The 17,082-nt window shown below is 55.8% G+C and overlaps 2 protein-coding genes across 2 annotated transcripts; one reads left to right on the top strand and one right to left on the bottom strand.

Annotated features, from left to right (window-relative positions):
• Positions 1–4,216: 4,216 nt before the first annotated feature.
• Positions 4,217–7,372, bottom strand: KDF1 (keratinocyte differentiation factor 1; the record flags this gene model as incomplete). The annotated part of the gene is made up of 3 exons (XM_080632282.1): positions 4,217–4,299; positions 4,953–5,027; positions 6,277–7,372. The coding sequence occupies 3 exons, from the start codon at positions 7,370–7,372 to the stop codon at positions 4,217–4,219; spliced, it is 1,254 nt and encodes a 417-aa protein (XP_080488408.1).
• Positions 7,373–15,117: 7,745 nt separating this feature from the next.
• Positions 15,118–15,977, top strand: TRNP1 (TMF1 regulated nuclear protein 1; the record flags this gene model as incomplete). Its single annotated transcript, XM_080632355.1, has 2 exons — positions 15,118–15,189; positions 15,285–15,977. 2 exons carry the CDS (start codon positions 15,118–15,120, stop codon positions 15,975–15,977), a joined length of 765 nt encoding a protein of 254 aa, XP_080488481.1.
• Positions 15,978–17,082: the final 1,105 nt, after the last annotated feature.

The following is a 17,082-nucleotide window of genomic DNA, read 5'->3' as shown; positions in this document are numbered from 1 at the left end:
AGCCTCTCCAGCAGCTCTTGGCTTAGCTTCTCTTAATGCCCATTGCAGATCAGACCGTTTGGGGAACAGCCCAAACTGCTTTGGAAAGAGCAACGGAACAGCAAAACCCCAACCAGGGAAACAGAGGCACTGGGTATTGAACATCACCACTTACTTTGAGGAGAAGCCACAGCTCCTCTGTTACTGCCAAGGCTGTAAAGAATCAGCGTCAATCCATCCACTTTCTAACTCCTAAACACACTAGAATCAGGGTGTAAAGAGGAGATGGACTGATTTCTTTAGCACTCAAAGAACCATTCCCAGCCGTTACTTGATGCTGGCAGGGGGACGCCTTGGGCTGCGCAGTACATTGGATCCTACTGAAGCCAGTAAAGAGCAGCACATCCATGGCATGGCAAGGAGACTGAGTCTCTGGAGAGTCTGCTGGCAGAACCAAGCCCAATAAAACTCAAGCAACATCTTCAGGAAAAGAAAGGTGCTGAGTCAGGTTCCCAGAAGGAAGCACCGGAGTGGAAAGTGCACATTTACATGCACACAGCCGGGTAAAGCCCTCTTGTGTTTGTAAGATCCCCACTTGGGCAACCAACCTCTGCCAGGTCACTGCAGAACACTCAACAGAGCAAAACCCACCACAGCAGCAGCCCGGGCAGCTTGGTCACCACAAACACAACCTTCAGCAGACAAAACCCTGCTGTGGGTTCATTCCATGTGTGGCTGTGAGCAGGAAACCGCATGATGCACGCAGTGAGCTCAGAAGCAGGAGAGTTGGCCACAGCATTATGGTTTTAAATGCAAAGCTTTCAGATCTTACCAGCAATTGCAGTGATCTCACAGCAGCAGTTTGGCAGCAGTGTTTTGAGGTAGGGGATGAGCTGAGAGCAGAGCTGCACTGAGCAGGGGTTGGACTCAAATGCCTCAGAAACAGCCCTTTCCCAAGGATTTGATGGGCCCGAGAGAAGCAGAAGCCATGCTGTGTGCTACAGCTCCTCAGTCACTTTGGTCACTGCAATGAGTGCTGAGGGCAGACATCCTGCTTCCAGGAAAAGCACTGGAAAGTGTGGCCCAGGTTTGTCCAGGGAACTAGCAGGGAAGTTTAGGAGCAGATGGGGACAGCAGAGGCAGCCGTGGCACAGCTGCATCCCCACACAGGCTGCTGGAGGTGGGCCAACAAGCTGCTGCTGGCAGCCTTTGCTCCATGTCCCTGGGGCCCCAAGCAGCTGGTTCAAGGGCTCCAGGCACAACATCTCCTCTGGAGACCCTTCCCAGACAGAAAGCAGCATTTACCTGGTTATGGCTTTAAAATCCTTCCAGGAAACACATCCCACACAACTGCAGTGGGCTGTGCCTGGTGCCGAAGGGCGGGTTGAACTTGGTGTAAGAGAAGCAGGATAGAACAGGCAGAGGACCATGTGCAGAAGGACTTAAGTTTGGGGTCTTCTGCCTGTTTGCATGGCCCAAAGAAGTCCTTAACAGACTACACTTAAGGAAAACAAAAAGAAGGGGTTAATGCCAATCCTTCACCCCATCCACCCTCTTCTGCCTGGAGATGTCCTATGCACCTAGGGGAAAAAACCCACCACAACCACCTCTCTGTGTCCTCTGCCCAGGGAGGGGAGGGAAGGTCAGTGGCAGGGAATGGGGCTCTGCAGGTCATCAGCTGAGATCCTGCAGTGAAATTAGTGCAAACCTGGTCCTTCAGGTCACAGGGGCAGAGAGTGAGCCAGCATCCCCCTGCAAGCAGATCCATCCGGGCCAGCAGCCACTCCAGAGCCTCTATTAATGACTGAGCTCAGTTCCAGCATCACCACGCAGGGAAGGTCCAGGTTTCCCTGTGTGCAAACAGGCACTTCCCAGCGGCTCCTTTATTTGCCCCCAGCTTCCCTGCGTGCACCAGCCCACAATGTTCAGCCTCTGAACAACCCCCTGGGCACACGCTGCCCAGTGGACAAAGATACCTTTGTCCATGTGCTGCTGGGAAAGCAGGGATCAGCAATGCCCTGTGCAATGCTCCTGGCCGGGCCCAGGCTCCCCCCAGCCTGCTGCCAGCAGGAATGCAAGAGACACAGCACAGGTAAAGAGCACATTGTTCTGCTTTATAAAAATGATCAAATCAGACATTTAAGGCCAAGGAGTGCAAAAGAATCCCATAAGACACCACAGGGGCACCAGCTTCAGGGACCATCCAGTTGAGAGTCTTCCTCTTAGTGAGGTTTTGGGGAGGTTTGGGGTTTTTTTTGCAAGCTTAATCCATCCACATTCACTCTTCATACAAAGACTAAACATGAAAAACGTGCTATTGCATCTGTAATGGTGATTGGCAGCTCTTTGCAAGTCCATCCTCAGCCCTCGTCTCCACAGCTCAGCGCAGACCACAGAGCTGCATGTCAGCGTGACCCATGCTGATGCCTCAGTGCACAGGTCCAAACCCTAAACTGGTCCAAACACACACGTACAAATCCATTCAGAAGCAGGAAGCCAAAGGGGTCCATCAGTAGCATTTGGAAGGAGGTGATCAAACACGGCTCCTCTGGGAGTCCTGGCCTGGCTTCAAGCCTCTTTCTTGCATCAATGGGGTTCTTCACAACGCACAAAGCAGGGAGGGGAAGGCAAATCCAAGTCTCAGCCTCTCCCCTTCATTTTCAAAAGCTTTCTCCGTCAGCGTCCCCAGGTGTGGGCTTGGTCCTGTCCATGATTTATGAAGGCATGCTCAGGAACACGAGCAGGTCACAAAACCAGGCTCCAACAGGCACTTGAACCATTTCAAAGGGCTTTGGCTGGTTAAATAAGCCTGGCTGCTCATGTGAGGAATTAAATCCTTTCCCTCCCTAGCAAACCATTTGAAAAGTAATCACAAGCTAGGAAATAAAGGCACAGTTCAGGTCAATTCAGGCACAAAACCACGGTCCACACCAAAGCACGGGGGCTATTTCAGATTCCCTCTCCCCCAGAAACCAGTGGGTGCGTTTATGCCATGGCTGGTAAATACAACTGAAGTGTTTTCTGCTCACGTCCAAGGGCACCTGAATGGATAAACAAGTCCCATGGCTTCACCTTGTTTGCTTTCTGATAAACATCCAAGTGGTAACAGCAGTAAGATAGAGCTTCCTCCTGCTGCAATGCTGCAGCCCTCAAGGCCAGCTGGCACTGTGCCCTCCGGGTGGCAATGGCACTGTGCCCTCCGGGTGGCAATGCCCCATCTCCTGCTTCTGACCAGCTGGAGTGGAGCAAAGGGAAGGAGAAGGTACCAAAGGGCAGTTCTTCACAGACCCCTGGGGACCTCCTGAGGGGATGCTTTCCTCTCAAAGCAAGAATAGGCAAACAGCCCCGTTCTTAATTACAAAACCCATTCAAAATGAACCAACTTTCCCTCTGCTGCCATATGCCAAGTGCAAGGCTGGCCCAGCAGCCAGTGTGATGCCAGGCAGAGGGCTGGGCAGATGAGTGAGGAAGAGCTGATAGGTCAACCCACATCTGGCAGTGACTGCACAGCTCATCCCTGTGGTCTCCTTGGGAAGGGGGATGCCTGTGCAGGCATCCCACCCCTCTGTGACTGGCACTATCTCAGGAGACACGCCAAGAGGCCAGAGATTAAATGAACCACGTTACCTGAACCTTCTCATACAGTGCAGCATAAGATGACACCACTAAGGGTGGTCAGTGGGGAAAAAGGCAGATCTGGCTTTTGCAAGCACCATGGAAAAAGGACCCACCCAGCTACTTTAAATAGAGATTTGGGTCCCTGGAGAGCAGGTGCTCAGTCCTCAACTCAGGATCAGCACAAACACAGAGACACCATCCAGTTCTTCCCTACCCAAACTGAGTTCTGCAATGCCAGAAAGCAAGAACTGTGCAACAGATCCTCAAAGCAGAGGAAAAGGGCTGGGCCACAGAGGTTGTTGAAGCTAAACATGAAGTATGGAAATCACAAAGGCACAAGTTATTTGATACTTCCTTGTCCATCATCTCTTCCCTGGGCACACATTTCACCTCCCAGGTTCATTAGCTCCACAGTTCACTTCCTTAATGTTCTATATGGTCCAAGAAAACATAAAAATCCAGTGAAATCTAAAGAGCAGAAAAGATTTGGCTTCAACAAAGGATCAGGGTGGATTGGGAGAAAAAAGTAAGTGGCATAGCACACTCCATATTGAAAGAGGAGGAAACTGCTATCGCAGCAGAGCCTCAGAATGCCTGCCTGCTGCTTAGGTCCTTTTCCTTAACAATACACCTGAAGCAGAGGTGCTCCGGATGAGTCAGTCTCTGTGTCTTGGAAAGAGGAATCTCTGCTTGTTGGAGAGCCTTGGAGAGGAAAGAGAAGAGATGGTGACATTAGAGAGTGTGAACTGTAGCAGCCTGGCAGTTAGGCAAGCATCTGCCACAAAGGCTTTGTGTATCATGAGGGAGGAGAAAGCCACACAAAGCCCACAGGCAGGGAACAACCCTGCCTGTATTGTAGCCATCTCCTAGAACAGATCTGCTATTATGCAGGAGAAAGCTTGTCTTTTAGCCCTGGGCTGCTCTTTGGAGTGGAGCATGTATGCTGCGAGGATCAGAGCTCAGGGGCCAGCCCATCACCCTGCCCTGCTTCCCTTTTGCACAGTTCCTTTTGTTCCCAGTGTAACCCAGCTGTGACTTTAGCCAGTCACACCCCAAATACAACCCCACAGACACCCCAGGACAGAAAGCTCTCAGGCCAACCATCGTGCATGGACAGAGATCATTCCATACTTGGGTTCCATCCTTTTCCAGCACCCCTCAACTCAGGCAGTCTTCTGAGCTCCCTTCACGCCCAAAGCTCAAGAGAACTACTCCCCTTACGGTAACCTAAAGAGGCAGGTGTCAGCCCAGCCTCTGAGGGTGAAAACTGAAGGATGGTTTAACACGGGAAGTTCAGGGCATTCCCCTCACTCCTGTGATGCCTCTGCAGTGAAGACCCTGGCCAAGTACGTTACCTGCACTGCTGTGTCGCCTCATGTTCCTGGCTATCACATCTGCTGATGTTTCTTCTGATATCTGCACGTCCAGATCTGGAATGAAAACCAAGAGGGGCTGAGACCAGAAAGGATGGGCAGCCGTGACCCAAGACTGATCCCAGTCAGGGAATACACAGGGCTCAGCTTGGAAGGCACCACCCTCAGGTAATAGGGGAGGTAGAGTCCCATTCTTCAGATTGCTTCCACCATTGTCTTGGTAATCTGAGCTTTGTAGTTCTTAAATACCAGGAAGCAACAGCAGCCTTAGTGCTAAACCGCCTGGTTTCCTCCTCCGTTACTTCTGGACCTCTCCTTACCCCCCACACTGAGCTTTTCAAGGTCTTTCTACAACAAACTCTCTTACAAGGCATTCTGGTGCTCCAGACCAGGAGGAAAGCATCCCTCAAACAGCCAGGAAGCACTTAGGCTGTGGCAGCAGCCCTTCCCTCCTCTCTGCAGCGATATTTACTGTCAGCTCCTCACCCACTGTGTGGAGGAAGTCCCAGCTCCAAGGAGGCTCCCTGTCACGGTATGGTCTAAGGGTGGCATTAGCAAAGAGCACTGGTAGCTCATGGGAGAGAGGCAGCTGAGTAACTGGACATCCTCAGGCAAAAGCCAGCTCGTCTGGTCGTACCAGTTAAGTTTGACTCAGTCTTCCTGCCCAGCTTAGAGGTGAGGAGGAAAGCAGAATCATTGCACTAGCAGCAGAACTTCTATTGCTCAGCACAAACTTCCTTGACAGTGAAAGATACTATCTAGAAAGCCTCAACACAACGACTGGTGAGAAACAGAGGTCTCCAGTAATACATACGGACCTTCATTCACACATCCCAGGAAAAAAAGCCCAGCCTGAAGACAGACACCAGCTTTCATTTCTGCTCCATTGTCACATCTCCATGGCTTTGATAAAATGAAAAGCCCTCCAGTATCTAAAGGGGCCAACAAGAAAGCTGGAGAGGAACTTCTTACAAGGGAATGTGAGGATCGGAGAAGGGGGAATGGCTTTAACCTGCCAGAGGGGAGACTGAGATGAGCTCTGAGGCAGAAGCTCTTCCCTGTGAGGGTGCTGAGGCGCTGGCACAGGGTGCCCAGAGAAGCTGTGGCTGCCCCATCCCTGGCAGTGCTCAAGGCCAGGTTGGACACAGGGGCTTGGAGCAAGCTGCTCTAGTGGAAGGTGTCCCTGCCCATGGCAGGGGTTGGAGCTGGATGAGCTTTAAGGTCCCTTCATGCCCAAACTACTTTGTGATTCTATGAAAATAACCCTCTTGTTTTGAGGTGGTACCACCAGGGAAGCCACACGTACCATCCTGGCTGATGACCATGGACTCCAGCATGGTTTCGTTCCCGCTGTCTGGTGCGTTGCCTCTGCTGGACTTCTCCTCGTGGCTCTGGCTGGCTGGGATAGAAATATGGGGCCGGACTCTGCTTTTCCGGGTGCTGATGCGAATGATGCCTCGGACCAGCCTGCATTCAGCATCCTGCTCATCCAGGTTGTAGTCCTGAGTTATGCTATTGATGAGGTCTGAGATCTTGTTGGTCTTCTCCAGGAAGACAGTGTCTGATGTGCACTTGGCCAGCTCATCAATCTGGTGGACGCTGAAGAGCTCTGTCAGCTTCTTGAAGATCAGGACATCAATCTCCCTGCTGGACATGGAGCCATTCAGCTCGCTGATGTCCAGGTCAGACTCATGGAAGGAATAATACTCCTCCGAACTCCGGTGGCTGCTGGGGAGTGGTGGCTTTTCTATGCTGTTCCTGAAGGGCTTCTCTGGCAGCAGCTCTTTGCAGCATGAATCTGATTCCAGGTGGTGGCTGGGGCTCCTGTTTTGATAGACAGGAATGCCCTTCAGTTTCACATCTGGGTAACTGAAACTGCTACCCATGCTGGACTTTTTGATCTGGTTCCCATTTTTCTCCGTGGGAGAGACGTTGGCAGGGCTGTTTGGCAGTCGCCCATTATAATCTCCGTTCTTTCCATCATCAGTGGAGGTCTCAGTGGGCCCTGGATAGGGGATACAGACACTGCAGTCCTGAAAGCAGCCCCCACAGGTCACTATACAACAGAAAATAGCCTTGTATGTGTTCCAAGCCTGAGACAGAGAGGAACAGCAAAAGCTCTGGTTTGGGGGAGCCTCTGCTGTACCAGAAATAAAGGTAATTGTTTCTGCCTCTCTTCCGTTGGAGTCTTTGAGATCAGCTTTGCGACCTTTCCTATCCCGCATCTGCTGGGCTCTGCTGCGGCCCTGTTTGATTTCAGGTGTAGAGCCACTGAACACCTCCAAACTGACATCTGCCTCCTTGGATGCCCTGGTCCGCAGGGGCACAGCCTCCTGGTAGGACTGGTTCAGCTGGCGGTGGCTGTTCAGCTCGTGGGGGAGTCCTGTTTTCCGGCCCAGCATGGCTCACTGCTCAGGCACCTGCAGAACAAGAAGGTCTCAAGTCAAACAAAGGATTCATCACCAGTTTCACCTTAGCAAGCTGCTGATCAACAGAGAAGAACCCAACATTCAAATTCAGTGATTCCCCAATTTGATAGTCCCATTATTCACAGAAGTATTTTGCACTAGGATTCACACTGCTCTCACTTGTTGCATAGGGCAGGGGATCCAGCCTGTGTTTCAGGGTTCCCCAACTACTCAACTTTGCTGCTTCCTTTCAGCAGATGCTTCAACCAAAAGAGCTGTTTTAAAAGGACTACTTATAGGACATCAAAATCCCTGTATCCTTCAGAAGACGTTTCCTCCACGCAGCTGGAAGACTCAGGCTTCAGAGCAATAAATGAGCATCACAGCCATAGGTGGAGCCAGTTGACAGGCTCCAAAGGGAAAGTATCTTCTTTTGAACAACTTCCCCTTTGTCTCGTATTCCTTAGGATTAAGCTGGGCCCTGACAGTGCCTATCCATTTCAAAACACACCATGCCCAGGAGGAGATGACAAGCAATCAATCATTGTGCAAGCTGCCAATTCAGACTCCAGATTATTCAATGCTATTTAGAGGGTTTAGCAATGGCAGCATTACTAACACTAATGATTTTTGCTAGTCATGCTAAGGCCAAATTATGCCAAAGGCTTTCCTATGAAAACTGATGTCTTCATCTGGATTAAAGAGAAGATCTTGTCATCAAGCCACCCCCAAATCAAGCCTCACGGGAGCAAAACCTTTACAAAGCCCTGCTACAGAAGCCCTACCAGCAGCCTATGTGCTCAACTGACTAACACAACAGCCCCAGCTCTGCACACAGGAGTGAACTGTGTTTACACACTGTCACACTTGAGCTCCACACATCCATCAAGCAGAGCTTGGCACATTTTATCTCCCTGTTATGAAGGCAGCTTGGCACTGGGTGATGGAGAGGAAAGTCGCATCGGGGCTGTCACCACTACTCCTATTGCTGCTGCTTTTAGCCCAGACTGTGGTGGGGCCTTAAACTGCCCACGGTTTCTAAGCTTCTTGGCTAACACTGCTTTCACCCCCAAGAGATCCTTTTAAATCCTAATTAGGCTAATTAATAAGCAGTGAAAGCCCAGCCACAGCGTAAGCAGCTCTGGACTGTCCCTGCTGCTCTACTATATACTTTCTATAGGGCACCCTAAGCATGAATATGTACCTCTATCCGATCCTGTTAGAGCACTGCCTCCTTTTCCCTTTTTGAAACCAAATAGTCTCGTTTTCCACACAAAGAAGCAGGCACAGAGTGAAACCCAGGCAGTTACAGCACACCACTGCTTTCCAGGAATGCTTTGGCTCCATTAGCTTACAAAAATCCGTAAGCAATGCATGTCCCAGGAGCTCCTTCTGCACATTCCTGGATAATATGTTAAATATAAAAGCCCCAGACACTCCAATTTCAGTGCTGAGCAGGCAGAGCTCCCTCGACTCAGCATCAGTGGAGAGTTTTGATTGCTTTCACTTAAGAACAGGGCTTTTACCTCAGCTTCATCAGTGTTGTAATACAGTTTAAAATGCTCTTAATACCATGGCCTCGTCAGATTTAATGCATGCACTGCACAGTAATAACCATTTATATAACAATATACAACAGTCTGACATTTCAGAGCATCTCCAACACAGGGAGGAGCATTATCTCAGCTCTGCAGAAAGACACCTGCAGGCACAGAGATTAAACCTCTTGCCTGACATTGCACAAACCCCCGGTGGCATCAGGCATCAGAGATGCCTCCAGCCCTGAGCTCGCCCCATTCCCTTCCCAGCTCGGCTCAGGTTGCTGTGGCCACCAGCCCACACCTTGGAGGAGTTCCCCAGGAGCACAGACAAGACAAAACACCTTGATCCAGCGGCAAGGGACTGGTCTGAAACCTGGAGCCAGCTGCTTAACACAGCCCTAAAGAAAAGCTCTGACTGAAATCCACGGCTGAGTTGATACTCACAGGATGGGTGGGAGCTTTCTCTGGTCTCACACAGACACCGGCTGTGAAGAGTGAAGATCCTCCTAAAGAACTTGAGCATCTGCTTCAGAAGAATGAGGAGGGAATCATGAAGAGTTTGCGCATCTAAGAGTTAGCCGGGGTCTAAGATCTTCATTGTTCAGAGGACAGGGTTTCCTTCGAGAGTTTGGAAAAAGCTAAATTAAGTAGTGAATCCACTTAACAAAGTCACATCGGTTTGCCAATAACCACACTGCCGTCGTTGTTAGGGACTAGGGAAGTAAGAACAGTAACTGAGGTACCTAAATTCAGGATACAAGACACAGCTTATCGTAAACAGACGGAAGCAACAAGAGGTGGTTTCTAAACAGCCTTGCCAGATGCTAAAAGCCACCCTATAAAGCTCTCAGACCCCTGGCTGCACTGCTGGCACCGGGCAGCAATAGAGACCCTGGCCTAGAGGAACACAGATCTGGCTTCTTCCCGGTGCTGCTGCACCCTCTCAGCTGAGCCTACCTGGGATACAAACAGCCCAGACAAGGAACTGCCTCTTGCCAAATGCCCCCCTGCACCCCCAGCCCAAAGCACCCCTGTTCCAGCTGACAACAGGACTCCACTTCGATGCTGCCCCTTCCTCCTCACTAACGGAGCGCTGCGGGGGGGGGGGGGGGGGGGGTAGCCCCGCCTGGGCCCCGTGCAGAGGCTGCTCTGCCCTCTCTGGGACCCCAACATCCTCCAGACGATGGATTTGGGGGAGAGGAGAAGCTGGCAGCAGAGAACAGCGGGTGTCGGGGGGAGCCTCCCCTCCCCGCCGCGTTCCCCCGTAGGGTATCAGCTCTCCACAGCCAAGCCGACCCCAGGAGGGACCAGAGAGACCCAACACCCCCCGGCTGAGCTCCTACCGACACCAGCCTCGCAGGGCGAGGGCCGGGAAGGCCCCAAAGCAGGGAGGGAATCAGAGCCGGGGGGAACAACGACAGCACCGAAGCGCTGGGGGGGCTGTCCCTCAGCCGCCAGCCTCCCCGGCCCGGGGCGCATGGAGACGGAGAAGCCGGTCTTGACGGGGGGGGGAGGCCACGGGGGTGCCCGCCCCTCCCGGCCGCGGCCTCCTGCAGCCCCTGGGCCCGGGGCGGGCGGCCCCGCAGGGGGAAGCGCCGAGCGGCGGCGGGGCCGGGGTCAGGGCCGGGGTTGAGGTTGGGGTCGCGGCCGGGGCCCGGCTCCCCCCGCCCCGGCGTTACCTGCGAGCGAGCGAACGGCGCCCGGCCCCGCCTCACCTGGGCCAGGTGAGCCACGTGACCCGGCCCGACGGGCCGCCGCGAGGGACAGCAGAGCGCGGACGGCGAAGCTGCCCCGGTCCGCGCCGCACGGGGCTCCACCGATGGGACCTGGGTCCCCACGGAGCCCTGTCCCCAAGGAGCCCTGTCACCGTGGACTCTGTCTCAAAGCATTCTGCTGCTCGACGATACTCATCCCCAGTTCCAAACGGTCCCCGTGTCCGAGGGTCCTCATCTCCCAGGATCCCTTGGATCGCCTTCCCCAAGGATTCCGGTCCCCAAGGTCCCCATCCTTAAAGTCTTCATCCCCAAGGGTCTCACTCCCCAAGGATCCCTGTGAAGGATTCCTGTCCCAATGGATCATCATCGCCGAGGATCCTGTCCCAAAGAACACTTGTCCCCAAGGATCTTGTCCCAAAGGATCCCTGTCCCCAAGGGTCCCAATCCCCAGGATCCCCCCAGTCTGCCCTGCATTGTTCCTCGTCATTTTAACTCCCTCCCCATGTCGCTTGCACCAGGCAGCACATCCCTGCCAAGGGACATGCAGTGATAGGCATGAGGTGGCTGCATCCCTCCCCTAGTGTCCCATGAGACCTCTGCCCCATGGAGAGCATCTCACCTGTGCCTCCCTGGGTGCTGCCTGCAGGTTTGGGTGCCTCTCTGGAGCATGTCCATCCCAGATGAACCTCCATCCAGGCCATGTTCAAGATCATTGACACCCCTAAAGCCTCTGGCCACCCCTCCTGCCCTCCCTAGCCCTGCTCTCCAGCCTGGCCACAGCCATGGAGGGGCCTGAAACCCTCATCTGGGGTGATTTCATCCACCATGCTCAGCACCCCACAAAGCAACAACGTCACCTCCATCGCTTCTCCTGCAGGGAGCAGTTCCCCTGGGGACAGCAGTGGCGTAAGGGAAGTACAAGCTGCAGTGATGCCCAGGCTCCCCAGGAGCTCAGCCCGTCCTGTTTGCTGCCGCTTGGTGACTCAGTGGTTCTCACCACAGAGCTGATGATTCACTCCTGGGGGGTCGGATCCTTCCCTGAAGGGTTGGAGGAAAGGAAGAAAACCAGGAGGGGAAGGAGCCTGGAAGAACGCAGCTCAGCACGGAGGCTGCAGCCGGAGCAGAGGCGCTGGGCTCAGAAGCATCAGCCAGTTTCCAAGGGGAAAGAGGAGAGAGAGAAATCTGAGGGATGGTGCCAATGCCAAGCTCATTCCTTCTCTGAAGGGCAGGAAGACCACATTTATGTACTTAAGCCTCTGGCACAGGAACACTGTACTTACATGCAGCTGGTGTCATTTTCCCCACCAGGCTTTCATCTGTGTACAACTCAAAGCACTGCTTGGAAATCCATCATCTCTGCCAGGTGCCTTGAGCACAGATCCTGGCCATGAAACCTCTCCCGGTGCTGCCCCATGGAACTTGGTACATCCAGGGTGAGGTGGGCAGCACAATGCGTCCCCCTGAGCCCAGCACCACGCTGCTTAATGCCCCTCAGCTCCTGTGTCACCTCCCGGCTGAGCTGCCACCGTGTTCCCGAGCTCGTTGCTGGGACCAGGATGGAGCTGGGTCAACCCAGAAGTCCTGGGACTTAAACCTGCAAACCTGATGCAGGATTCCTGCCCTTAAACTGGGCCAGGATAAGAGAGCAGTGCCTGGATCCCCCCTGCCCGGGAACTGGGACACCTGAGGGAAAGCTTGCAGAGACACTGGGAGAGATGGCACTAACATTAATTATTTACTTCCTATAATAAGTCTTTGCTTTTCTGGAGCAGATCCCAATGCAGGGTTTTAAAGAGGCTCAAAATCGGAGGCTATTACACAGCCCTCAACTACATCCTCCTGCAGGGCTGCCCTAACCTGGGGCAGAGCACAGCCAACAAAGGGCTGGCCCCACATCCCTGGGGGAATCGTAGAATGGCTTGGGTTGGAAGAGACCTTGAAGCTCCTCCAGCTCCAACCCCTGCCACAGGCAGGGACCCCTTCCACTGAAGCAGCTTGCTCCAAGCCCCTGTGTCCAACCTGGCCTTGAACACTGCCAGGGATGGGGCAGCCACAGCTTCTCTGGGCACCCTGTGCCAGCGCCTCAGCACCCTCACAGGGAAGAGCTTCTGCCTAAGAGCTCATCTCAGTCTCCCCTCGGGCAGGTTCAAGCCATTCCCCTTGGCCTGTCCCTACAGGCCCTTGTCCCAAGCCCCTCTCCAGGTTTCCTGCAGCCCCTTTAGGCACTGGAGCTGCTCTAAGGTCTCCCCTTCAGGAGCCTTCTCTTCTCCAGGCTGCCCCAGCCCAGCTCTCTCAGCCTGGCTCCAGAGCAGAGCTGCTCCAGCCCTTGCAGCATCCCCATGGCCTCCTCTGGACTCATTTACTTCTCCTCAGGGCTTCAAGTCCTTCTCACCAGGGACCCCAGAGGACCAGTCACTGGTACTGGGCTGGCTGTGGGGTGCAGCTTGCTGCCCCATCCCTGTTGTCGGTGCCTCCACATGCAGCTGCAGGGTGTGCAGGGTCGCTGCCAGGGAAGAGAGAACAATGCTCTCAACTGAGCTTTTGCATCAAAGAGGTTTATTCTGAGCATTGCTAATTTCAGACGCCGTTGCTAAATCATTAATAGCTCGTCAGCTCAGGCAGGGCCTGCAGCAGCACAGGAGGGTGTCAGGGACTTGAGTTGTGACTTATGCTGGAGGGCATGGGCATTTCTTGCATTTTGCTATGATTTGCCTTTACTGGCCTCTGTCTGTTCATCGAGCAGGATGTGCTATAGATAGCCTGGAGACACAGTCATTGTGGGGAACTCAGCAACACCCCAGCCTTCCTGCCCAACATCCCCAGCCCATCTGGCCTCGTCTGCTCTCTGAAATTCATTCCCAGGCATAACTGCTCCCTATCACCATTTCCTTTTCTCACTCTGGACCAGGGACGGGAGCTGGAAAGGTGATGAGGTCCCTCCAAGCTCAGCGATTCTGAGATTTCGCTTTGGGGGAGCGGGAGAAGTTCACTGCAAGACAGACCCCAGCCCTTTCCCCCCTTGGGGGTACTCTTGGGGGTCCAGGTTCCACTGAAACAGAGGAAAAAAATCAGAGAGGAGAATGTTCTGTTTAATACCTGCCTGCCCCTACGGTTTCTTTGGGTTGGAGGCAGGGGGAGCAAGAGCAGAGCTTTGACCCTGAACCTATGATGATGCAGCATCAAACCTCACTTTGTAGCAGCATTTGCATTGGATACATGAAGATGGTTCAGCCTGGACTTCAGCTTTCTTACAGCCTGAGAGTCAGCCTGGAGAGCAAATGTCGTGGCCGTGGAGCAGGGGAGATGCGGTGGGAGGTGGTGGACAGGCAGGGAAGGGACAAGCTGGCAGCGGGGGCCGGGAGCGCTGACGCAGCAGCCTCTGACGCTGCTCCGGTGTCTGGCAGACGCGTGGCAGCGCTGGCAAGAGCACGAATACACCACAAAGCACAAGGGATGGGGTTTTTTTTCCCTCATAAGGTATGGAAAACAAAGCTGCCATCAGCCCCCGTGGGACGGGGGTGTTCATCCATCGCAGGCCTGGACACAGCTCTGCCGGGAACAGCTTTAGGCTGGGGTGGTTTTTTTTCCTTTTCCTTCTGTCTGGGGGTGGGATGAGACTTCGGCACCTGGTTCCCATCATCTCTTTTATCCTCTCTGCCGCTCTGATGCGGGTACAAGCAGACGTTACCCCACGCACCTATGTGAATATGCAGCCACTGAGCGTGACATCCCCACAGGAGGAACCCTGAAAACCAGGCTCCTCGGGGGAGCAAGGTGGCAGCAGCACCCTCCTGCTCCACCTCCCTCCTACTCCCAGCTCTGTTAACACTGTCTTAAATGATAATGACATCGGCAACGACGTTGCTGTGACAGTCGTGCAACCAAGGACATGCTGTCCCGGTGCCACGACCCCTGAGCCCCAAGCACTGGGACATCCCAGCCACAGCTTGGGAGGGGACAGTGGCTGCCCCTGCTCTTTTCCCTACCCCATGCTGGCTGCTGGGCCACCAGCATCCCCCAGCCAGCACAAGGAGCTTCTTCAGCTGCTTCTCCCAGGGGCTGCACGCTTGAAACCAGTAACCCATCCCAGTTCAGCCTCTCTCCCAACCTTTCCCAGTAAATCTCTCCAGTATCCCTTGCCAGTCCAGCCTTTCCCACTAAGCCTCCCCAGCTTAAGCCTTCCCAGCCCTGCCTTTCCCAGTAATCCCCCAATAACCCTCTCAACCTTTCCCAGTGATGCCCCTAAGGGAGGGCAGTTTCCCGGTACCGAGCCTGGGGCTGTGATGGTGTCAATACACGAGCTGTGCTATACTGAGCCCAGGGCCGGTGCTGTACCAAGTCATACCGAGCTCGAATCCATGACGGTGCTAGTTCTGGTGTTGTACTGGGTCCTACGAAGCCCGGAGCTGTGCCAGTGCCAGTGCCAGTGCCGTACAGAGGGCGGCCCAGTCCTGTACTAAGCCGTACAGAGCCCGGGGCCGTGATGGTGCCAGTACCTTGTCGTTGTATCGAGCTGTACCGAGCCCGGGCCAGTGACAGTGCCAGTACCAGTACCGTACCGAGCCATACCCAGCCCGGTGCCGTGCCGGGCCGTACCGATCCCGAGCATCCCCCGCCACGGCTGTCCCGTAGCGACCCGTACCGGATCAGGGTCGCGTCCCCATCGTCCCCCCCTTCCAGTGCCGGTGCCGGAGCCGCCCCGTTGGGGCTGAGCCGCCCGTACCCGGCGCCGCCCCCGGGTATATATCCTCACCGCGGCGCTGCCCCGCTCCCGATCCCGTTCCCATGGCGGCGGCGGCAGCGGCGGATCCGAGCCCAGGTCCGGGTGCGAGTCCGACTGCGGGCAGCGAGCATCGCCCCGACCGCGGCGGTACCGGCGGCAGCAGCCCCACCAACAGCACCACCCCCGGCACTACCACCGGCGGCAGCAGCAGCAGCGGCGGCGGCGGCGGCGGCGGCAGCAGCCCCGGGTCGGTGGAGCTGGCGGCGGCGCGGCGGCGGCTGGTAGCGGCGGAGGGGCGGCGGCGGGCGGCGGCGGAGCTGGAGGGCCGGGTGCTGCAGGTGCACTGCGCCCTGCGGCACGCGGAGCTGCGCCTGGCCGCCCGCGCGGAGGCGCTGGGCCGGCTCGGGGCCGGCGTGGCCCAGGCTCAGCTGGCGCTGGCAGCGCACACGCAGCGCCTGCAGAAGGGGCTCCGCCGCCGGCCCCGGCCCCGGCCCGCCGCGCTCCTGGCGGCCGCCCGCGCCCTCCGCAGCTGCGTGCCCTGGGCCCCCGCCCGCTCCCGCGGGGCTGCTCCGCCCGCTGCCGCCCGCCGCCTGCCCGCCGCGCCCCGCAGCCCCGCCTAGGGGACAGGGGTGCCGGGGGGGGGGGGGCAGCCAGCGGGGTCTGGGCTCCTTTAGAGGGGCGTAGGGAGTGCGATGAGTTGGGGACCTCTGGGTTTGGGGGGTCCCAGGGGGTGCCCAGCGGGGTCTGGGCTCCTTCAGAGGGCCCTGGGGAGTCTGATGACACAGGGACCTCTGGGTTTGGGGGATCTCAGGGGGACCTTACAGGATCTGGGGGATCCCGTGGAGTGGAGAGACCCAGCGGGGTCTGGGGAATCTGATGGGCTGGGACCCAATGGGTTTGGGGCTCCCAGAGGGATCCTGCAGGATGGAGGGATATGGGGGACCCAGCAGGGTCTGGGGTCCTTCAGAGGGTCTTGGGGAATCTGATGAGTTGGGGAGCTCTGGGTTTTGGGGGTCCTGGGGGACCCTGTGGGGTGGGGGGACCCTGCAGGGTCTGGGAAATCTGATGGGCTGGGACCCACTGGGTTTGGGGGTCTCAGCAGGGTCTGGGGACTTCAGTGATGTCCTGAGGTGTCTGATCGGGGGAGACCCTGTGGGGTCTGGGGTTCCTTAAGGGACCCCATGTGGTTGGGGCACTCCAAGGGACCCAGCAGGGTCTGGGGACCTTGGGGTGCCCTGAGGACTCTGGGGGGTGTTGCTGCTGGGGGTTTGGTGTGCTTGAAGGATCCTGCAGGGTCAGGGGTCCAGGGGTGTGCAATGAGCTGGGAGGTCGTGGGGGACACTGAGGTTGGGGGACCCAGCAGGGTCTTGGGTCCCTGGAGGATCTTGCCGGGTCTGGAGGTGTTTGTAGGGGAATCTGCTATCAGCACCCCCAGCCCAGCCTGGGGTCACCTCCCTCCTGAAGGCAGCAGGTTCAGGACAGCCTCCATGGGGCAGGGCCCCATCCCTGTCCAAGCCCCACTGCCAGGAAGGGTCCTCAGGATGCTGTGGCAGCAGGACACTGGTGGGACTGTGCCTCACGCTGGGACTTCAGTGCAGCTTTCATGTGCCCCTGTGCAGACTTCCATGGGGGAATCGAGCAGGCTTGGAGTCACCCCACTTTCACTGTCCCTGGACAGTGATTCTGGCTCCAGACTGTGCACCCTTCTTGGGGCAGACAACAGAA

The sequence above is a fragment of the Psittacula echo genome (assembly GCF_963264785.1).
Source record: "Psittacula echo genome assembly, chromosome: 21".
NCBI lineage: Eukaryota > Metazoa > Chordata > Aves > Psittaciformes > Psittacidae > Psittacula > Psittacula echo.
Note: the sequence above shows the minus strand (reverse complement) of the source record. Positions and strands in the feature narration are given on the sequence as shown.